This window comes from Artibeus jamaicensis, unplaced genomic scaffold (assembly GCF_021234435.1).
Source record: "Artibeus jamaicensis isolate MK-2021 breed Jamaican fruit bat unplaced genomic scaffold, CSHL_Jam_final contig_391, whole genome shotgun sequence".
Classification (NCBI taxonomy): Eukaryota; Metazoa; Chordata; class Mammalia; order Chiroptera; family Phyllostomidae; genus Artibeus; species Artibeus jamaicensis.
In genome coordinates this window covers 8,172,707-8,195,970 of record NW_026521814.1, presented here as the reverse complement: position 1 = coordinate 8,195,970, position 23,264 = coordinate 8,172,707, and the positions used below count along the sequence as shown (strand labels likewise).

General features: G+C 37.1%; 2 protein-coding genes across 6 annotated transcripts; one reads left to right on the top strand and one right to left on the bottom strand.

Moving 5' to 3' along the window:
• The first annotated feature begins 856 nt into the window (after nt 1–856).
• METTL5 (methyltransferase 5, N6-adenosine) lies at nt 857–11,533 on the top strand. Of its 4 annotated transcripts, XM_053665161.1 has the most exons (9): nt 1,234–1,322; nt 2,201–2,518; nt 3,268–3,290; nt 3,832–3,946; nt 4,306–4,487; nt 5,246–5,328; nt 9,449–9,500; nt 11,009–11,058; nt 11,431–11,533. In XM_053665161.1, exons 2-9 carry the CDS (start codon nt 2,421–2,423, stop codon nt 11,467–11,469), a joined length of 642 nt encoding a protein of 213 aa, XP_053521136.1. In that variant the 5' UTR covers nt 1,234–1,322; nt 2,201–2,420; the 3' UTR covers nt 11,470–11,533. The 4 variants fall into 4 exon arrangements, with proteins under 4 accessions (XP_053521137.1, XP_036996566.2, XP_036996567.2 ...); XM_053665162.1 differs by lacking the exons at nt 2,201–2,518; nt 3,268–3,290 and adding an exon at nt 857–936 and having other exon boundaries at nt 1,171–1,322; XM_037140671.2 differs by lacking the exons at nt 2,201–2,518; nt 3,268–3,290 and adding an exon at nt 940–964 and having other exon boundaries at nt 1,171–1,322.
• On the bottom strand, nt 9,953–22,449 carry SSB (small RNA binding exonuclease protection factor La). 2 transcript variants are annotated; one of them, XM_037140668.2, is made up of 13 exons: nt 22,336–22,449; nt 21,799–21,837; nt 20,274–20,345; nt 16,166–16,269; nt 15,905–16,079; nt 15,159–15,266; nt 14,980–15,080; nt 13,751–13,822; nt 13,200–13,242; nt 12,691–12,831; nt 12,158–12,344; nt 11,898–12,029; nt 9,953–11,622 (listed from the first exon to the last, which is right to left on the bottom strand). In XM_037140668.2, exons 2-13 carry the CDS (start codon nt 21,799–21,801, stop codon nt 11,534–11,536), a joined length of 1,227 nt encoding a protein of 408 aa, XP_036996563.1. In that variant the 5' UTR covers nt 21,802–21,837; nt 22,336–22,449; the 3' UTR covers nt 9,953–11,533. The 2 variants fall into 2 exon arrangements, with proteins under 2 accessions (XP_036996563.1, XP_036996564.1); XM_037140669.2 differs by lacking the exon at nt 21,799–21,837.
• Between the last annotated feature and the right edge of the window lie 815 nt (nt 22,450–23,264).

Below are 23,264 nucleotides of genomic sequence, written 5' to 3'. Positions count from 1 at the left end.
CATTTCGCAGATTAAAGGCAATCTTTTCACTTAAGCACTGACCCTACTTCTCAGGATACTAACTCCGCCCAATACCTTTCTTGTATTTTGAACCGCTGCCTTTCTATTATATTTAATCTGTCCGAATTTAGCTAAATTCACATTCACTCCTATCGTTAAAGAGAGAGAGAGAAGAAAAAGAAGAGGCAGCTTCCTTCCCCCAACCTTACAAATACACGATCCATGTATTTTTGTAGCTACGTTTCTTAAGAATTGCTCACATTTACTGTTTCTACTTCCTAAACTTCCATTCACTTCAAAATCCACTACAACTTGGTTTCTGCTCCTACTCTACGAAAGCCTGACCTCTTTTCAGCATTTGACACCTCCACCTAGTCCTTCATTTAAACTCTCTTCTTTGGGCTTCTCTGACATCACCACCCTGTAAGATTTGAGGTAAGTGGCACAGGTGACCTAAAAAGAAGGAAACGCGGTTATAATAAAGTAGGACATGCTAATGGTCAAGGAGGCAACGGTAAGGGGATTGCTACTTTTTGAGAGGGAAGTTGGGAGAAAGAAGGCTGAAAGCGCCACACTGGGCATCAAAACGAAATGGTCGTGATTTTCACCCTCTTTTCTCCGTCATTTCCACCCGCTTTCTTCCCCTATCCTTTCAGAACCTGCTGATACTCAAAAAAAAAAGCTGGAAGGTAATGGCGGGGACCGACTTGGGGGCTGCGAAAAGGGCCGACTCTACGGGTGGTGAGAACCGAACCAGATGGAGGTGGATGGGGAGGTCAAGTTGCTCCGGAACAAGTGAGGCGGGCCGTAGTTGCAGCTCGGCGTGGGACCACGCTGCGGGCAGACGCGAGCGCGCGCGTGCGTAGTGGCGCTTCCGGCCCCGGCGGTGGCGTGAGCCGCATCTTGAAATGTTCCGACGCTGTACCATAAATGCAGGTGGGAGCGGCCGCTCGAGAATCCCGAGGTGCGCGCGTGATACGATGGAGGCAGGGCGGGGATCAGAGGCTGGCGGAAGAGTCCGTCTGCCGGTAGCGCAGAGGAGTGGAAACAGTCTGGGTCCTTGTGTCCTTAGTGTCCTTTGTCCCTGGTCCAGCCCCTTGGCTAGCAGCGCTGAAATGGGCGGGGGGTTTGGGGGTAAGGGAGCTTCAGGTTGAATGGGTTTCTCTGCAGATCCAGTGCCTTTAAACCCGGAGAGCCCACGCCTTTTTTTAAAATGAAGAAATTAAGGCTTAAGGAACTAGAGAGTCGCCTGCAACAAGTGGATGGATTCGAAAAGCCTAAGCTATTTCTAGAACAGTATCCCACCAGGCCTCACATCGCAGGTAGGGCGGCTGGTCCTTTGCTGCGCGGGTTGGTTAGTCTTGTCTATTTACTCCATAATGAAATGAGAACAATTATTTAGTTACAAAGACCGTCTAGAGGAAATCTACTGAAAGATTACCTATCCCGTTAGAGGACTTTGTTAATACCAAAACTAATAACGCCCCTAGAGATACACGTTGTCATTTTACTGTTTGGTTTTTGTATATCCCTCAACACTGTGAGACATCATGTTAATGTGTTTGTTTCTCTCATTACACGGTACACTCCTTGAGGTCAAAGAGTTTGTTCACACAATTCCCAGTGCCTGAAGAGTTTCTGGTACTAATAAGGAGCTCATCAAATATTTGGCAAATGAGGATCAATTTCCTAGTACAACAAATTGTCCTCACAGAGATTTCTATGCTGTACTCTGCCCTATAAATGAATACTAGATTTGCTAGTCGAAGGACTAAGTTTAACAAATCCAGAATAGGTGCTGTGTAAATATGAGGATGCATGTGAGAGACTGATACCAGTAATACAGTAGAGAATATAGGAAAAACCATTCTATTTAATAAATGTATTACCAAAGTTATTGATGAGTCTTAGGAAAGTTAATTTGTCAGCAGTACCAGCAAAGAAAGTCGTCCAACTCCAACATAATTTTGTTTCTATGCTGCCAATGAAAGTAAAGGAAAATACATGCATTCCTGCACTTAACACCAACATATTGTCAAAATTTAAACCAAAAATTGGCACAAAACTTTCTAAGACCAGTTTACTCAATTTAGATAATGTCTTCTGGTTATAGGGTTTCTAAGTCGAATCCAATTTTTTAAAAAGACGGTTTCACACTTGTGTGCTAATGCTTACTTTATTATTTTTCATCGATTTTTAGAGACAGAGAAACATCATTCTGTTCCACTGGTTTATGTATTCATTGGGTTCATCTTGTATGTGCACTGACTGGGGATCGAACCAAAACCCTGGCTATTGGGATGAGACTCTGACTGAGCTACGCGGCCAGGGCTTTGTGCTAATTCTCTACCAGCTTCAAAGTCACTAACACCTGCAGCAATAATCAGGACAGTGCATTCAGCCTGAGATATCCTGTAATTATGTTTTTGATGAAACCTCTGGATCCTGGGGCATCAGTGATGATGGCCAGTAGTCCTTGCAGATATCCACAAGGAGATATCAGTGTTCTTACTCATGGGTAACCTTCAGTATATCCCAGATCTTTATGTGTTTGAAATATCCCTTTCCAATCTCAGCAGCTTCCGCTGTACTCCTTAATAGTTCTTATCTGCTCATATTAGTAGAATATAAACATAAGTGCCCATGGATCATAAATGTGTCTGAATATATGAGTCTAAAGGCTACATTGTGGATGTAGGTCTTTTCCTTTCCTGTTCTAGCTTAAGCTTATGGTAACTGTTCTGGCGACAAATTTGTTGCAAAAAAAGTTCTGTGCCATTTTAATGTTAATGCTATGCTTCCCAGATTCACAAATCAGTAAAATTTCATAATAATTTTGAAAATTATTATGAAATTATTATACATGGTTGCCAAGTTTATGAATTAACAAGGAAAGAATTTTTTTGTTGTTTCTTAAAATTTATCTTTATTTTCCTAAAGGTTGTTTTAAATTATATATACCGTTACAGTTGTTCCCACTTTTTCTCCCTTTTCCCACCACCACTCAGCCCCCATCTCTGCCCTCCCTAAGTCAATCTGCATATCACTGTGCATCCATGGTTCGTGCATAAATGTTCTTTGGTTAATCCCGTCACCATCTGTCATCCAGTCTTCCCCCTCCTCTCTGGCAGCTGTCAGTCTGTTCCACATGTCTGTTTCTGTATTGTTCGTTAGTTCATGGTGTTTGTTAGATTCCACAATATGTGAGGTCATGTGGCATTTGCCTTTCACTGACTAGCTCATTTCACTTAACCTAATATTCTCCAGGTCCATCCATGCTGTCACAAAATGTAAGAGTTTCTTCTTTTTTTACTGTTGTGTACTATTCCATTGTGTAAATGTACCACAGCTTTTTTACCCACTCATCTACTGAGGGGTGCTTAGGCCATTTCCAAGGAAGGTTATTTGTTAAACCTATTTATACTTACCACCATTCCATAAAAATATTTCAGCATCAAAGAATACTGATAAATATATTAAGAACACAATAAATATATTGTGTATAGCAATGTTTTGAACAGGCTGAGGAAATATAAGACATTTTGACCTTATGTTACTCATTTTACCTCAGAGTCTTGTCATTTTGGTATTGTCAGCAGAGACTAGTTTTTGGAAATCACTGGTATGTGTTTTATCATTTTGTTGTGGGCCCTCATACTATGTGCCAAGCTGTTATGTCTTATGGGTTTTTTGGGGGGGTTCTTTTTTCATTATCTAGCATTTGGGGGAGGACTAGATAATGCAAGACAAATTATTTTAAAGAATCATAGGGACAAATTGGATTTTGGTCTTCAACTTGCTTATTCTTTAATATGTTCTTTGATCTTTTAGCATGTATGCTCTATACGATTCATAACACATATGATGACATTGAAAATAAAGTGGTTGCAGATCTAGGATGTGGTTGTGGAGTACTTAGCATCGGAACTGCAATGTTAGGAGCAGGGTAGGTGATCCAGTATGTACTATTTGGTATGGGGTGGCTTTAATAAGCATAAATAGATCAACTGATTATATTTATGGAACTTAGTAGTATGAGATGAGGGCAGCAAGAATCTGATAATGAGTACATTTTGAATGAGCAGAACAAACTGGAAAAAAAAACAAACCTAACAGTAGCAACCAGATACGTGCCTGGTTTGCAGACCTAACTTTCCAGCTCCTGCCAGGCTGGGCAGTCATGCCATTGAAAAGGAACACTGACTCTTACTTTACCAGTTGGGTTAAAAATGTATATGGTTTTGATTGTGTTAATAGTTTGACTTAGAATCTGTTAATTAGTCACTCTGTGTTTTGTATTCATAGGTTGTGTGTTGGATTTGACATAGATGAAGATGCATTGGAAATATTTCATAGGAATGTGGAGGAGTTCGAGTTAACAAATGTTGACATGGTTCAATGTGATGTGTGCTCATTATCTAACAGAATGTCCAAGTCATTTGATATAGTAATTATGAATCCTCCCTTTGGGACCAAAAATAATAAAGGTTAGTAATAAGAATGAGGGGTACTGGTTTTGAAAACCTCTTGTTTGCTGATTGTTCAGGTTAAGTGATTTTGTCACTTGTCATTAAACCAATTTCTTACCTGCAGTTACTACAATTTCAGTTTGTATAACACATGGATAGGGAATTGAATGTTTCAATCTTTGTTGTCACAAATTTGTACTAAATGAAAAATATTTTTTAATTCATTTATTTATATTCCATCTGGTTTCAAGAACGCTTTACTTAACCCTTATGAATGATTATGAATCCTATAAAGTATTTTATACTTTCAGAACTTTTTTTAATGCCTTAGCACACCTGAGGGTTTCATCATGTGTCCATCAGTACCAGTGACTCACTAGCTTTTTATTTTGTGTGTGCGGTGGGCAAGGAGAGTAGAAAGTCAGTAAGATGGGAGGATGCATAGGTTAAGTCCTCCCCGCACCCCTCACCCCCACACAACTCTGATTAATGCTCTGTCTGTTCCGTTCTCTCTTTGAAAGTCATTCCTTTGGGATATAATACTAAAATATTTACTTTATCCTTATTCAAATAAGGCAGTATAATTCTGGTTTTATTCTATCAACCTTTTTAGATATTTAGGTGTGTTGCTTATTTATACCCTGTCTTTCTGCAGAGAGAATTTGAAGTGGCTATTTTGGTATTTATTAATACCTTGTGTAAATTAAAATTCATTTAATTTTCTATTTTGATAAAAGGTATACAATATAAATTGGAGCTTTTTGTACTCTTAACAGGGACAGATATGGCATTTTTGAAGACTGCTTTGGAATTGGCAAGAACAGCAGTATATTCTTTACACAAATCCTCAACTAGAGAAGTAAGTTCAAATCTGTGTCATTTAATTTTAAATTCATGACACTGTTTTAAGGATTTGCTGTGAAATTTATTTACTGTTAAAAATCTGAATACTAGAGTATTTATTTTTCCTGATCTTTTTTAACATCAGTCACTTAGAAACTGAATTTTCCCTTTAACTACTAGCGTTTGTGATAGCTTTCTTGGGCTGTCCAACCTTTTGGGGTGTCCAACCTTTTGGCTTTTCTGGACCACACTTGATGAAAAGTTGTCTTGGGCCACACGAACACTAACAAAAAACTGATAATCAAAAAAAGGTTTTAAGAAAATTTATGATTTTGTGTTGGGCCACCTTCATAGGCATCCTGGGCCTCAAGCAGCCCATGGACCGCAGGTTGGACTCCATAGCCCATATACGGGTGAGGGGTTTTTTTGTTTTGGGGGTTTGGAGGGGTTTGGGTTTTATTGTTGCTGTTGTTCGGGTTTGGTTTTGTTTTTTTGGTCAAATATTTGCTCAGGCAGGAACTGTTACCAGGAAAGAGACTATAATTCAGGAGTAGAGAAGTATGATATAACTAGGGTTAAACTCTGGCCTGTTTGCCTCGGTCCTTTTTTTTTTTGTAATACCTGAGGATTGATTTGAAAGAGGTGGTGGGGACAGGGAAACATACTTCGATGTGAGAGAGAAACATTGATTGGTTGCCTCTCCTACACACTGTGACCAGGGATTGAACCTGCAACCTTTCGGTGTACAGGAAGATGCTCCAACACACTGAGCCACCTGGCCAGGGCTGCCTGGGCAACTCTTGATTGATGCCTGTAGCCCAGTGGCCTTGTGTGGCCTGGTGCACATAAGTAAGGCAGTAAGGCCTGGTCTTTCAAGAACACTGAGCCTGATAATTAAATTTTTTAAGAATGTAAAAAAAAACCACTGAGCCTGGAGTTAAATGGATCTGTGTTTATAACCCACCTCTTCCGTTATTCTTGCCAGTATTTGACACGTGGGGTGTATCAGGTGTGTTCCAGAAAATTGGGGATGGGTTGGTACATTTTTTTGGTATCAGAATAACATAGTGACCAACAACACAGATGACAGAGTAAGACTGCTTATGTTCATTTCTAAACTCTGCTACTTCCCAGCTATTACCTTGGTGAAGGTACTTGAATTCAGTTTCATCACCTATACTGTATTTACCTGTACTCTTGTAGTATAAGGAACTACGAGTACCTTATACTTTGAGGGTTGTTGTGAGAATTAAATGAGCTACTGTTTACAAAGCACTTAGTATTTAGAATATGTGATTGCTACTAGCTATTATTAATTTAATACATGTATTAGAGATTTCTAAGTAGTTTTATAGTAAAAATATTTCTATAAGTATGGTGTGCTGGGATCCAGTTGGAAACAGTAAGTTCTGGATGTATGGCAATCTAATAACCCCTTAAAAATATAAAATTGTATGGCTAAAAAATATGTACTGGTACCAAATTTAGGTAAGCAGCAGAATACATGACTTTACTAGTCAACAAATCTCTGTTTGATGTGTGAAAGCAAACACCAGTTATTATTGGTATCTAAAAAGCTTGTGTTGAGGTCCTCAAGACCATCCTCAGGTTTGATGCATCTTGAGGAAGTCTCACAAGACTCACAATGCAGTCATACTTATGGCTGTAATTTATTACAGCTAAAGGATACAGGGCAAGATCAGCAAAGGGAAAGGTACATAGTTCAAAGTAGAAAACCAGGTGCAGCTTCCAGAGTTCTCTCCTAGTGAAGTCACAAGGGAAATAGTGGATTTTCCCAGCAGTGAATTTTGGTGACAGGCGTATCAAAAGCTGTCAGTCAGTGAAGCTCATTAGAAATTTAGTGCCCAGGATTTTTACTGAGGGCTGATCATGTAAGAACCCCTACCCCTGCCTGGCACAAACCCAAATTCCAGCCTCCTAGCAGCAAAAACAGGTGTTAAAGCACAGTGTGTGTATCATCTAAGGGGATAGGGAATGGAAACCCTCCCAAAATCGAAGGTCCCATATTCCAGCCAAGGGCCAACCTTATATGCAGGTCTTTTCTAAAGATAAACAGTCAGGCCTGCTTTGCTCATTTCTTCACAGCTTGAAATAACAAATTTTATATTACTCATATATAGTTCATGCAGACGAAGTAAAATATGCCAGTAAAAACTGCAATTAAGCCCTGGCTGGTGTGGCTCAGTGGATTGAGTGGCAGCCTGCAAATCAAAAGATCACCAGTTTGATTCCCAGTCACGGCACATGCCTGGGTTGTGGGCCAGGTCCCCAGAGGGGGCGTGTGAGATGCAATCACACAATGATGTTTGTCTCCCTCTTGCTCCCTCCCTCCCCCCTCTGTAAAAATAAATGAATAAATAAAATCTTTTTTAAAAATGCAACTAAGCAAAGTCTAATTATTGAATTCCTGTAATCACGGGAATTACCAAGGAACTCCCATCTTTGTTGTTTGGTATTACCATGTTCCACTATTAAAAAGTAGCATTATCAGCATTGCCTTGGCAGGCTTAATGGTTGAATTTTAAGCATATATTAAGTACATTTTTATTTAGTACATATTTTCCAGTAGTACAGGAAATAGTAATTTAAAGAATTAATTTGCTCTATATTATGCATAAATGAAGGAGGTATGGTTAGGAATGAACTAATATTAAGACAGTCACTATTAAGCTTGTGGTACTTTTGCTTATTTTAAATATTCTATATAATTAGTAATTGTCGCTGAAGCTTACCCCATACCTCTTAACCATAGACCCTTTGTCTTTAAAAGTGCTTGCCCTCTATAATATAGGTACTTTTGTAGAGTAATTTTTTGGTAGAAATAATTAAGTAAAATGTAAGTATCCTGGCAAATATGCAAGCAAGCTGTGACTCTCAAGGCTGTGGCCATATCTTTCTTCATTAAGCATTTCGAGGATTTAGTTCCTGGCTCATAGTTAAAGCAAAAAGACAGGCGCTGTTCTCTCAATGTTTATCCCAAACTTACCCAATTCATACTTTGACATCTCTGCCAGGACCAGCCACATTCTACTGTATAATCTAATGTCTAAACACTTTCACCAATCTTAGGGCTCAGCTAGCAAAGAAATGGCATCGTAATTTATTTCTTTCAAATTTATCAAAGATCCTGAGAGTCCATTAAATTACAGTATTATTTGCATTAAAGTCTGTATCCTTATACAGAAATTCTAGATCTCAAAATGGGAAAATATGCACAAAATTGGGATTTATTAAATTCAAAAAAAAAAACTGCGTGCATAAACATATTGTCAGTATTGTTTATAATGGGAATATTTGAACCTATAATTTAGGGAAAGTTATCCACCTGCTTGATGCCAATTAAGTATTACAAACACTGCCAAGATGAACAAAATACTTATAATACCAAATATTGATCTCTAGATTTGTAGTATTTCTAGATAATTATATACATAATTTAAGGGATTATATGCAACTTTTTTCCATTTCCATTAATGTTGAAGTGTTGTATATATTACTTTAAAAATTCATAAAGCAATTCTTATAATTAACCAAAAATTTTATGAAGTGATTCAAGAATTTGACCTGTAAATAGGTAACATTTAGTACTTACGTGAGCCAGAACAGTTCAGAGCACTTTTCACATTCCACAACAATCTGATGAGATACCACTATTGTCCTCATTTAACAGATGGACTGAGGCACAGAAAGATAAGATCAGGGTTACAATGCCAGTACATAGCAGAGCAGCAGTTCAAGTGCTGGCTGTCTTGTTCCATAGACCACGTTCTTTACTACACCATACTGCCAAGGGATGGTCTCTGTTGAATGATTTCCAGGATAGTTATACTTGTATATATTGATGAAGTAATGCTGCAGAAACCATTTGAGTACATTGTGCACTTTGATGTATTTCTGAAATAACAGCTTTGTGATTTGGATTTGATTATATAATTTGTCTCAGTTAAATGTATTGAAATGGCTTGGTTTCTTAATACTATCCATTCAGTTGAAAAAAAATTAAGGGTCTAAATTCTAATGAAGTTTTAAAAGCTTGAAAATTTATTACCAAGTGTTAAAAAGGAATTTTTTTAAAAATTAAAAATCAGTTCACATGAACATGTCATTATGTTCAGCATATTCAAAAGAAAGCTGCAGAATGGAAAATCAAGATAGACATCATTGCAGGTAAGACAATTTTCAAATTTCTCATAAAACAAATCTCAATTATCTAAGAAAGCCAAATGCATTAGCCAAACCAGAATTTTTATACAGGTACTGAGAAGAAACTGTAAATCATGTTTTTAGTGTGGCAAATGGACATGGTTGTAAAGGGTAGCAAATGGAGTAAAGGCAGTATTAATGTTTGCCAAGACTGTCCCAATTTATGTATTCATTTTAATAATAATGTCTAATACCCAAGTATTGCGCACTCTAGGCTCAGACAGAACCTTGTGCAGCTGCTTTACAGTGGCTGAAGTTTGGGTTAGAGTAGGTCAAACAGCAGTTTGAAATCCATTTTTGGAAAATACCACCAGATTATGCCTGGGTTGCCTTTCTATTTCAATTTTCTAATCACCCCTGAAGTCAAATAACTTTTTAAAGTGGGGAATAGAATATATTCATCCACACTGAGTAAATCATGCTTATTACATTTTTATTAGTAAATTGGACAATATTCACAAACATCAAAATGGGGAAGCATACAAGAAGCTAACTGTAATCCAATTTTGTAAAACCTGAAACACACATACAGTAAATAATGGGGAAATGGTTTTTTTACATGATAATAAACTATGAGTTAAAACTATGGCATTACCATAGAACTAGATCTATTAATTCTTAATTAGTAATGTGTGAAAGGTCAGTCTTCCTATTATATTCAGTATTGTCACTCCTTACGTAGTTTAAGATATAAGAATATACAACACAGAGCCCCTTAGAACAGATCCAGCAGTGTACCAAACCAGGGCCTTACTGTTCCACGTGTGGTCCTTAGATCATCAGTGTTGATAGCCCTTGGGAGCTTGTCAGACTTGCAGAATTTTAGTCTCTGCCCAAACCTACTGAATTATATCCTGCACCTCAATAATATTTTATTTGAAGGTGATTTGACTGCATATTAAAATTTAAGAGCTGTGACCTAGAGTTAGAATTTATGTTGTAAAATATGAAGGGATAGGTAGACTCATTTTCATCCCTCTGAAACAGATCAGTAGTAAGTTTGGAGAACTTACATTATTCTTTAGAATGAATATGAAAAAATGGTTTTTTATTGAGTTTAGTAGGAAAACAATTAGTTACTATCATTACTAAAATCCAGACAAAATTTTAAAGCAATTATGAGAGTGCTAGCTATAGATTAGGAAATTAAAAATAGGAAGGGTACTATCATTTTCGTAGGATATATCTTTTTGTCCATTTGTTATCCTTTGTAAACTCTTCCCGATAAGCTCAAATTTTCATATAAATGATCAAAATAGCAGAAATGCCAAACTCAACTTGCCATGGTTAATCTTGGGATTCATCATGGCAGTCCTTGGATACCAAGTTAATGTGACAGGCCTGGAGTCTTCATTTTTACCAGCTTTCAAGTGCTTTCTTAATTCATGGGGTGGTTTTTAGTCAAGGGTGGTAAATGCTTGGAAATAAAATTTTTATCCTTAGGTGGCTTTTTTTGTTTGTTTGTTTTATAGAGCTGAGATATGACCTGCCAGCATCATACAGATTTCATAAAAAGAAATCAGTAAGTCTCTTGAACTTTACAATAAGTAATTATTTGTAATGCTACCAAGTTGCCCAAGTAAATGCAGAAAGCCAGCCTGGGAGACAGATTATGGAATGGCCTATAACCAACAGCCAATACTCTGGTTTAAAATAAATTCTCAAATACTTCACGCAAAAATTTAAAAAAAAACCTAAGTTTTTGCTCTTTTTATATAGTATATTTTATTAGTTTGTACTAATACATTCTCATATTACAAAGGCAGTTTAGTACAAGAATCTTCTGATATTTGAGTTATCTGAAATAACATAGAACTGTACATCAAAAATATCCTCATTTGGATTAACAGAAAAAGAGACAAGCTAAACAACAAAAAATTTTCCTTTTTTACAGGTGGACATTGAAGTGGACCTAATTCGGTTTTCTTTTTAAAAGCCTCCAAAGACAAAAGCAAGCTGAAAACCTAATTAAAATGAATAAAAAGTTTTTTACTAAACTACTGGTCTCCGGCCCCATTTTCTGTTTTCTGCTGTTTTGAGGCAGGTTCTTCTTTGTCTGTTTCTTCTCTTGCTCTTTTTCCTGGTCCTGTACAGGAACAGAAATAATTTTTAAGTTCGCTGTAAGGGGTACTCTATTTTAATATTGAGCATAATTACCAACAAGAAAAAGCTTTTTCTTACTACAAAACCTTCTGCTTTCTAAACTTATCTTCCAAATATCCTTGTTATCATTTGTAAACCAGCATAAGTGGGGTAAATCACAATCCAAGAATGTCATTCATACAGAAACTGAAAAACCACATCAGTTTTTCTCCCACAAATAATTTCTTGTAGAAGTAGCAAAGACTTTAAAAAACTTACCAGCTGCACCATTTTCATCACGTTCCTCATCACTATCAAATTTAGTCTTCTTGCCCTGAAACTGTACTTTTCCTTTAGTAGACCCAGTCTGGGCAGCTTTATTTCCCTTTCCTTTTCCTTTAAATCTGCGACCTGCAGAGACAATTGAGAGATCAATAAAGAAATGTTTTAAATTCCTTGTCTTTGAACAATTATTATAGTTTTTACTCAAGCAAATGAGTTTAAATAACCACACTGTCAGAAAAACCAGAACTAGTGACCTTTCGACTTCCATTTGTTAAGGGATTCTTGTTGATCTTCCATGATTTTCTTCAATGCTTCTTTTTCCACATCTCCATCTAGTACTTCCCATGTCACTTCTTTGTTCCTTAGTTGTAGGTTACCATTATTTGCATCTTTGGCTTTATCCAGTGCTTCCTTAGCCTTTTCTTTAAATAAAATTATTCCCTACATCAAAGACAAAAGGCCACACCCTAAGTTTTTGCTCCCACAGTTAATTCCTTCAAAGTAATTTTTCCTAGCCTACAAAATCTTCCATGCCATCACCATTTTCAATGAATTTTAGTGAACATCAGGAAGGAAACTGCTACAAAACTTGCAGTCACTGATCCACAAATTATTCACAGTGTAACAGAAAATAATCATACATCATATGGAATTACAGCAACAACAAAATGGATTAAATTAAATAAACTACTTTCAACACCATTAAAAAATGTTTTCTCTTTGCTAATTATTTCATCTAAAAGACAAACTTCTATGGATTTTCAACATTGGAAAACTGTTTCCAAACCTCTTTTGCTCCTCTGACAAAGTCTATCCATTTTATTTCACCATGATTTGAGAAAAGGATGTGCAAATCTTCTCTACAGGTCTGATCATCTAGGTCCCCCGAGAATTTCAGCAAGCAGCCAATCTTTTCTTCTAGAGATTTCTATGAAAATATACAAGGCAGTAAGTTTCTTAAAAGCTACCACAAATCATAAACGGCTTACACCACTCTATACCTATATAAGGAAAAGGCTACAAACTAAAATGCTATTTTGAGTAGTTTAACATTTGGTGTATTTCCTCTCTCATCCTTTGTTCTGCAATGACTTCTGATTTAACTGAATTTCTCCAACAAATAGTAGTTATATAAATCTGATTCTTAAATTATTTCTGGGTAAATACTAATTTTAGGCAATAGTATTTGGCTATTACTTTACTGTAATGCATATATAGATTTTCTATAAAATCTATAGACCTTTTATTCTCATAGCCCTGAATTACAGATTTAAGATACCAGTAATACATACTTACAATTTCAGCATTTTCTGCTAATTTTTGTTTTTCTTCTTGCTCTCTACAAATAAAAGATATAATTGAATGTTTCCATTTACTATATATAAGAAAATTAACCCTGATAGAGTTCATCTTGATCATTATCACTAAATTACTCAATAACCAAAGCCGGTCTTAGGATTTGATTGTCCAGTGCTACATACAGTGCAATACAATGTCACCCCAGATTATTGATGCAGCTTAAGACCTCAATGTTTCATGAGCAAAAAAAAGGCCTACTGATACTCATTTCAGAGGTCATCATCAGCTTCATTCCCCAGAACCACTACCTTTGTCAAAGATTTAAGGAATTAAAATGTTCTGTTAGCCCTGGCCCTGTAGCTCAGTTGATTGGAGCACTGTCCAGTATACCAAAAGCTTGAGGGTTCAATCCCTGGTTAGGGTGTGTAGGGGAGGCAACCAATCGATGTTTCTTTCTCTTTCTCTCCCCTCCCCCCTTCTCTCTAAAATTAAAAAAATCCTCAGGTGAGGATTAAAAAGAAAAAAGTTTAGTAGCTCTATTTACTTACTGTTTAGCTCGTAATTTAGCTTCTACTTTATTTTGCTTTCTTTCTTCATTTTTTTTTGCAAAGTAATCTTCCCTAAAGGACACAAAACATAGAGGCTAAATTTATGAGAATATTTCAAATTATTTTGAATGATTAAGACATGGCACAAAATTCGAAAGATGTCAAGGAAGTTACCATTCGATATTTTTTAAAAAATAACAGCTTTACTAAGAAATAATTCACATGCCATACGATTCACTGTTTTAAAAGCGTGTAATTCTATGCCTTTTTAACTTACCCAGATTGTACAAATATCACTGTTATCTAATTTCAGAACATTTTCATGACCCTAAAAAGAACCCACACATCTCATGTATCATTCAGGTATTTAAAAAAAAGAAAACCAGAAGTTATGTAAAACATTTTAATGTTTTGGAGTTTTCTACAGTGTTCATCTCACAAAAAGAGAAAATTCTAAAATCCCTGAGACCCAAGAATAAGAACAATTATAAACTCATGTTAAAAATTACTTTTCAAGTGGGGGGGGGGCGAGATACATTGATGTTTCTCTCCCCTCCTTCCCTTCCCCTCTAAGATAAATAAATAAAATCTTAAAATTTTTCGGGCTTAACACTGAGCAATTCATCACAGTGCATCTCTAAGTACACCAGGTTTAGAACACAGCATATTTAGAATACTGTGTAATGCAAAAGTAGGAAACTATGGTCGCACATCTAATTTAATCATGAAAATGCTCTGGTTTGTTCAAGTTTTTAGACACACATATTAAAGAATGTGATCCAAATTTCTATTATACAATCCTCTGTATATATGCCTATATAAATTTCAGACGTACAATATAGGCATTACAAAAATACAGGCATTATAAAAATATAGGCATATATAGACTATGAGAAATAAGAATAGATAAAAAATTGTATAGTGATTTATCTTCTAACACTAAAAGCCCAAATTTTAGTATCCAACCTGATTGTAAGTTTTAGATGTAAACCAGTAAAACTTAACCTCCTTTATTAACTGCTAACAGAGAAAAGGTACTAATAAACACTTCTATATTTTTTCAAAGGACTAATAGTTTCCACTAAGCAAATTTCAAGCATTTCTCACAGGATGCCTGTGGTTACCAAAATTACTGGCCTTGTAAGTGATCCCATTCCATATTCCTTAGCCCAGGGTGTCAATTCCATATAACTAAGTGGCCCAGAAGAAACATAAGCAAAAACACTTACTTGAAAAGTATTAGTAGATCTGTGTCTTTGTACTTTTGTCCAGGGGTCTCCACAAACTTTTTAGCAGACTCGATTCTATCAAACACAGCAAATATTGATCCCTTTTAAAAGGGAAAGAAATTTTTAGTTACGTCCCATATATTTTTCAACTAGAAAGTATGTTAAATCATACACCATACCTTAAATGCTTTGTGCAATGTTCTTCTCATCTGAATATTTAGTACTTGACCTTTATCTTCTAACCATTCTTTAATGTCATCAAGGGTGGCATCAGTAGGGAAGCCTTTCTGTGACCAGGAAATGTACAAATGACTTCTCAGATAAAACAATTAGGAAGAAATTCTAAATTATTTTGCCTTGAATAAAGCCAGGATGTCGCTACCTCCTACCCTCCCTCCCTAAATGTTTAACAGCTCTAGTTAAGAGCCTTTGTTCTCCAGGGCAAAAGTTACTCTTTTATCTGGGGTTTGATTCAAAATAATCCAATTGGGTCAGAGATAAAGCAAGATTACCATGTGTTAGTATTGAAGTTAAACAATGGAATATTATATATCCAATCTACTTTTGTAAGCCTGAAATTTTCCACAATAAAAAACTTTAAAATTAATGTACTAAAGAAAATTGCTATCAAGTTCAGCTGATGATAAATAAGAACAGGTGATATACACTGGTGCTTACAATATGTTAATGATTTTGTCCAGTGGTATATGGGTTTTTCATTTAACTCTCACAACAGTTCTGTAAGGTAAAAATATTATCCCCATATATGTAGATGAGGCTTAAAGAGGTGAAGAACATATAGTAAGTGGTGAGGGACATACAGTAAGTAGTGAAGTTATGATTCCTGAGCTGTTACTTTTACCAACTCTATTATCCATTCTTTCTAAATTTAAGATATAATTAAATGCATTAAAGGCCCACTTACAATATAAACGGATCTGTTTTTTACATCATTTTTATACTCATCCGTCACTTCGGGGAGGGGTTTGTTTGGAGATCTTCTAATTTTGGTTTTATCTTCACTTATCTCCATGAGTTCTGCCTTCGATTTGCTCAGTGCTTCTACTATTACATTGAAGTCTGTTGTCAGACGGTTTAACCTGAAGAATATGTACGAAAACACTGACACTCAGTACTAGCACCTTGTTAACAGAAAATCTAAAAATGGTTTTGAAAAGGGTTTTACCTATTGAATTTTATCATTATTTCCAAAGGTACCCAGCCTTCATCCAGTTTGATCTGTTCCTTTAAAAATTTGTCCCGCGGCAAATTGAAGTCACCAAAATAATACTACAAGATAATTACAACATAGTTCAGATCATTGTATAATAGTGATTCCAACCTAAGAGATGTATTTTTATTACCATTAATTCAAGTTCTATTCTTTAAAATTACATGTCATAACTTAAGAGGCATAAATATTTCCTCCTAAATATACCATAACTATTTATAATACAAATTTAACAAATAGATAAAACTAGAAATTGATTACCTGAACAATGTAATTAACAGATATCTCAACCACAAATAAAAACACCCGAGGACTTAGTATATTAAAAAATCCTCACTTCAAATCAGTGTGGAAAAAGTAAATTAAAAAACCAGAATAAACTGGTTAATCACTCTAATTTTTAAAAGTTAAAAGCATATATCTAATTTAAGCATAGAGTCACTCTTTCTCAGTATAAAAACAAAGGGAAATTATACATGAAAAAGCCCAAGTGTGACTACTTGGAATGCCAAAAGTAACATAAAAAGTAAGGCAAACATAGAAGTTTGTTAATAATTCTTATAAATCAAGGGGGAAGGAAAAAAAACAGAAAACACTAATAGAAAAATGAATAAAGAACATTACAAACATTAGTAAAACTAAAAATGCACTATAAACAAGTTCAACCTCATTATTAATCAAAGAAATGTAAATTAATAAAAAGCATTTTTCACCTGACAAATTGGCCAAAATACTAAACACAAGTATACCTAGTATTGGTGTGAACATAGAAATGATCATGCAGGGAGAGATGTAAACTGGCGATAAGTGTTTAAAGTTTTTAAAAATGTACATCACCCTTGAGCCAGAACATCTCTCATTCTAGGAGTTTTATCTTAAATTGGTAAACATGTTTTACTACAATTTACCTATAAAGATATTTATGGTAAAACTATTACAGCTAAGAAATATTGGAAATATCCTACATATCAAATAGGAAACTAGGCATATAAGGGATGACATAAAACCTCACTCCCCCAAAATGCACCCCATGTTTCATGGAGGAAAGAGAAGGAAATAAAATTTATGTTAGTGTGAGCACTGACCAAAGTGTAAAAGGGTAGTTATTAGGCTTTAAACCTTGATTACCCGAGGAGGGTGGTATTTGAGAGGTGGCAGGTTGCAGAAGGGAAATCATTTTTCTATATACATCTATGTATTTTTTAATTTTAATTTTCTTATTTTCAGAGCAAGAGGAAGCAAGAGAGAAAGAGAAATGTCAATGTGTGGTTGCCTCTTGTGTGCCGGCAACCAGGGTACCTGGCCCACAACCCAACCATGGTTCCTTGGAGGGAATCCAACCAGCAACCATTTGGTTCAGCATGCAATCCACTGAGCCACACACCAGCCAGGGCTTTATGCATCTACATATTATTCTAAATATTAAATATATAATAACTTGTAGTTTTCTTCAAGATTATAAAAAAAAATCAGTTCAAGAAGTTACAACATAATAAATTTAAAATGGCAGAGAAGTACAACTTAAAAAAAATAGTTCTGTGAATTCCCCAAACATATCAAATAATATGAAGTTACTTAGTAAGAGCATAAGATAAATTAAGAAATAATTTCCCACAGCAACCATTATGTAAAGCTTCAACTTAAATACAAGACTTAAATTCAAAAAAGTACTAAGAGGCCCTGGCCTGGTAGCTCAGTTGGTTAGAGCATTGTCCCTATAGCCAAGGTTACAAGTTCAATCCCTGGTCAAGGAATATACAAGATTCAAGCAATAAATGAATAAATGAGTGAAACAAAAAATCTACTTTTCTCTCTCTCTCAAATCAACAAAAATTTACACAAAATTTAAAAAGATAAGTAACATTAGTCTATAGTGTTATCTTTTGAAATGCCTGTAGTCTTTGGGTTTCATAAACTGGTTACACCAATATCAAACTGTATACTATTAAGCTGTGGCTGGCATAGCGCAGTGGTTTGAGCTTGGGCTGCGAACCAAAGGGTCACCAGTTGGATTTCCAGTCAGGGCACCTGCCTGGGTTTTGGACCAGGTCCCCAATACGAGCATGCGAAGGACAACCATACATTGATGTTTCTCTCCCTCTCTCCTCTTCCCCTCTCTCAACATAAAATCTTTATTAAAAAAACAACAACTGTATATACTATTATATATAAAACTAATTCGAAGAATCAAAAACAAGAGACTTCCGCCAAGATGGAGGCATAGGTGGAAGCACTGGACCTTCTCACACAACCAAGTTTAAAAACAACAAAGTTTTAGCAACAAAAACGCAGCCGAACCACAGAAAATTGAACTATATGGAAGTCTGACAACAACGAAAACTTCAGCCAAACCAGTAAGAGGGGCAGAGCCAGCAGCACATAGGGATCAGGCAGGAAAAGATCCACTGGACCAACCTGGGCACGCAACCCAGGTGCACCAGCAGCCATGGGCGGATCCCACTGAGGGCCCAAGGTGGTGGACTCACTGAAGGCTGATCACGGTCACACATTTGTGCGCAGATAAACCGGTGAAGGAGCGAGCAGTGAGATAGACCATGCAGGCCCCAGTGGCAGGAAGCAGCAGAGGAGACCGCCATTGTCCCTCTCTGACCCCACCCCCACATACAGCGTCACAAACCAGTGACCTGGGTGGCCCCACCCTGGTGAACACCTAAGGCGCCTCTCCTCATACGTAACAGGCACAAACAGAACAAAACATGGCTCAAGAAGAACTCAGAGCCCCAGAGCCAATGAATCTAAGCGATGAAGAAATAGCCAAACTTCCAATTGCACAGTTCAAAACACTGGTGATCAGGATGCTCACAGAACTGGTTGATTATAGTCACAAATTAGAGGAACATATGAAGGCTAAACTAATTGAAATGAATGGTAATGCACAGGAAACCAATAGTAATGGAAAGGAAACTGGGACTCAAATCAAAGGAGTGGACCAGAAAAAGGAAAAAAATGACCAAACAGAAAAAAAATGAAGAAACAAGAATTCAAAAAAATGATGAGAGGCTTAGGAACCTTCAGGACATCTTTAAACATTCCAACATCCGAATTATAGGGGTACCAGAAGGGGAAGAGGAACAGCCACAAGTGGAAAACTTATTTGAACAAATAATAAAGGAGAATTTCCCCAATCTGGCAAAGGAAATAGACTTCCAGAAAATCCAGGAAGCTCAGAGAGTCCCAAAGAACTTGGACCCAAGAAGGAACACACCAAGGCACATCATCATTACATTAGCCAAGATTAAAATGAAGGAGAGAATCCTAGAAGCAGCAAGAGATAAGGGGACAGTCACCTACAAAGTACTTCCCATCAGACTGTCAGTGGATTTCTCAAAAGAGACCTTACAGGCAAGAAGGGGCTGGGAAGATGTATTTCAAGTCATGAAATCCAAAGACCTACACCTAAGATTGATCTATCCAGCAAAGCTTTCATTTAGAATGGAAGGGCAGATAAAGTGCTTCCCAGATAAGATCAAGTTGAAGGAGTTCATCATCACCAAGCCCTTATTATATGAAATGTTAAAGGGACTTACCTAAGAAAAAGAAGATAAAAAATATCAACAGTGAAAGGACAGCAAACTCAGTTATTAACAAGCACACCTAAAACAAAATCAAACTAAGAGGACAGCTAGATCAGGAGCAGAACCATAGAAATGAAGATCACATGGAGGGTTAGCAACAGGGAAGTGGGAGAAGGGGAAGGGGGGAGAAGGTACGGAAAATAAGTAGCATAGATGTTAGGTAGAAAATAGGGGGGAGGGCAATAATAGTATGGGAAATGTAGAATCAAAAGAACTTGAGACACATGGTCATACACTAAAGGAGGGGAATGGTGGGGGAGGGGGTGTGCAGGGTGGAGGGGAATGAAGGACGGAAATAGAGCAACTATAATGGCATAATCAATAAAATATATTTTTTTTAAAAAGCCAAATGTTGAATATAGGTCAATATACATACTCAAATGAAATGTTCTTTCTATATTTGTTTTGAAGCACTAAATTTCCTTGCAAAGAGCTGTTTTCACACTTGAATAGTACAAGGATCATACCTCAATCTGATGACAGATTTTAGCCTCCAGAGCAGCCATTTTTTCATCACCATTTTCGGCCATTGTGGCTATCTGTAAATTTTTCCAAATTAGCATTATTGTTATTTTTTAACATAAAATTCAAGACCAGAAAAAGAATGATTATCAACATCCCATTCATTTCTTTTAAAATGAAAAATCAAGAATTTTTAATTTCACAGGCCTAATTTCTCTACTCAATTCTCAATTTTCAACAACAAAAAAAAAACTTTGGAATAAGTGATGGAAAACTGGAAAGCTACTGAGCCCTGGCCAGGTAGCTTAGTTTGTTACAGCATCATCCTGATAAACCAAGGTTGTGGGTTTGATCCCCAGTCAGGGCACATACAAGAATCAACCAATGAATGAATGCCTAAGTAAGTGGAACAATGAACTGATGTTTTTCTCTCTTCCTCTCTCTCTAAATAAAAACATAAATATTAATATTAATAAAAATACTAAAATCTTGAAAAAGAAGTGATTAATACAAAAGAAGCAACTGATATACCCTTTCAGCAAATCACTGTTCTACACTCTGTAACAAAGCAAGTGGATATCTTCATTATGGATTTCAGTTCCACCTGCTTGATGTGGTCAAATTTCTTTTAAACTTAGTCACAATTGCCCTGGCCAGTTCTGGCTCAATTGGTTGGAGCATTGTCCCATACACCAAAAGATTGGGGGTTCAATCCCTAGTCAGGCATGAAAGGGAGGCAACCAATCAATGTTTCTTTCTCACATTGGTGTCTCTCACTCTCTATCCCTCTTTCTCTAAAATCAATAAACATATTAAATAATAAAGTTAGTCACAGCTAACTTACCAAAATCCTTATCAGCCAAGATTAAGTATTATAATCATATTTTAGCCAGGGTTCAATTAAATGCAGTGTATTATGGAACATTATGAAATGACAATCTGATAGCCCAGGGACACTAAAACAACGTTAAACTGGGAGTACACCTACTCATTCACTAATATATTAGCTAACAGTTTCCTGATTAGCAGTGCAGGAAAAAATGAGGCTGTGGGGCTGGTCTGCTAGACACAAAACCAAGGTTTCTCATCTCAAATCACTTTGCCTCCAATGTTCTATTAAACCATCCAGTCATGCACATTGTACAAAAATATATAGGAACTCATCATGGATATCTGTCATTAACTGACTCTAGTGATGAACTATCATTGGTACACTTCTTAAGAGGCATCACTTTATATAATGTAATTACAATGTAATAAGCTGGATGCACACTGGCAGCTCTTACGATAGGGATTTATGTGGTGCACATCACAGGACGAAGTTTGCTCTATCGTATATATTAGTTTGTTGACCACAATCTACATTCCTAAATTATTACCATAATCTAGGGCCCCTTATAAAGCAAAAGGTTAAATAAGAGAACTACTTAATCTTTACAAGACCTCTTGGCCCACCCAATTTTGGAACTTCGTTTGATCATATTCCTTCCCAGAACGTACAACTACAAGTGAAATATTAATCATATTTACCATTTCGCACAGAAGCCTTGATGTGAGTGAATGAAGACCCTAAAAATCCAAGAGAAGTATGCCAGGGGAACACCTACATAGACGCGACTTTCGGGCCTCCACTCTGTCCCACTTTATCCAAGGAACCCTACAGCGTTTAGCTGTGCCAACCTTCTTAGAAACTTACACAGGTGGCCTCAAACGTCCGCCTTTGGCGACACTGGAAGATGATGAGGGTAGGAAACGAAGGACTCGATTGGGATGCCGGCAGCTCTGTCCAAACGACACCCCCAGGCACCCGTCCCAAAGCAACTACTGGCCAGCTTGGGACTCAGGCACCTGCGCAGAAACCCGGGCTCCAGCATTGCTCCCAGAAGGCCCCCTCACGCCTCCCAGCCCAGCGTGCCGCCTCCGGCCGCGGCCCACGAGGCTCGACCCAAACGTAAGGAAGGAGAGGTGCGGGCGCTGCAGGAGGCAGCAAAGAAGGGGAAAACGTCGTCGCGCACCAGGAAAAGCAGACCTTTGGTACCTTCTCATTAGCCCTGGGGAGTTGCTCACCTTTCGGGTCCCGGTCCCGAGCAGACTCGGGTCACAAAATCACTAACAGTGACTGCTGTGTCTTAGCCTCCCCAGCTCCGCCAGCTCGCCTAACGCGCGTAAAGATGGGGACCGTCCCGGCAGCCCTTGCGCCCTAGTGGGCGTGGCTTGGGGAAAAAGCTGTAGCCGGTGCCGCTATATGAGCATGCGCGGGAGCCGCGGACTCCCACAGCCCGCGAAGGCTGCCCCCTGGAGGAAGAACTGGTTTACAGAGTTCCCCAGGATGATGGAGGGAATTAAGATAAATACTTATTTTTAGGTGGTTTTGGACGTCGTATCTCCAGCCGTTCTTTAGCCTTTCCATTCATATGAAGTGTTACCTTTTTTCTTCAAATTATGAGTTTCAAAAAATTGTTTTAATTACCCATATATATCTAAACTACATCATGTTGTAATCTCAAAAAAATGAGAAGTGAATTTATTTTTAAATCAAAGATTCATGGAATCTTGGAGTTGAGGAAACAATACAATAAGTGTTTAAGAGCCAGAGGGCCTGCCTTCAAATGAGGGCTCGCCAGTTTACCAACCACTAACCTTGGGCGAGTTACTCAACATCTTCATCCCTCATGTATAAAATGGGGCCAATGATAAAAGTCACCTTTTATTAAGTTGTTGTGAGCATTAAACGTGATACAACCCTGGTGGGTAGTTCAGTTAGTTAGAGGGTCCCCCCCATACTCAAGACTGTAGGTTGTAGGTTCGATTACCTATCATGGCACATACAAGAAGCAACCAATGAATGGGTAGATTAAGTGGAACAACAAATCGATGTTTCTCTCTCTTTCTCTCTCCAGGGTTTTTTTTTTTTCAGGGTTTTATTTTTTAAGATTTTATCTTTTAGAGGGGAAGGGAAGGAGAGAGGGAGAGAAATATCGATGTATGTTTGCCTC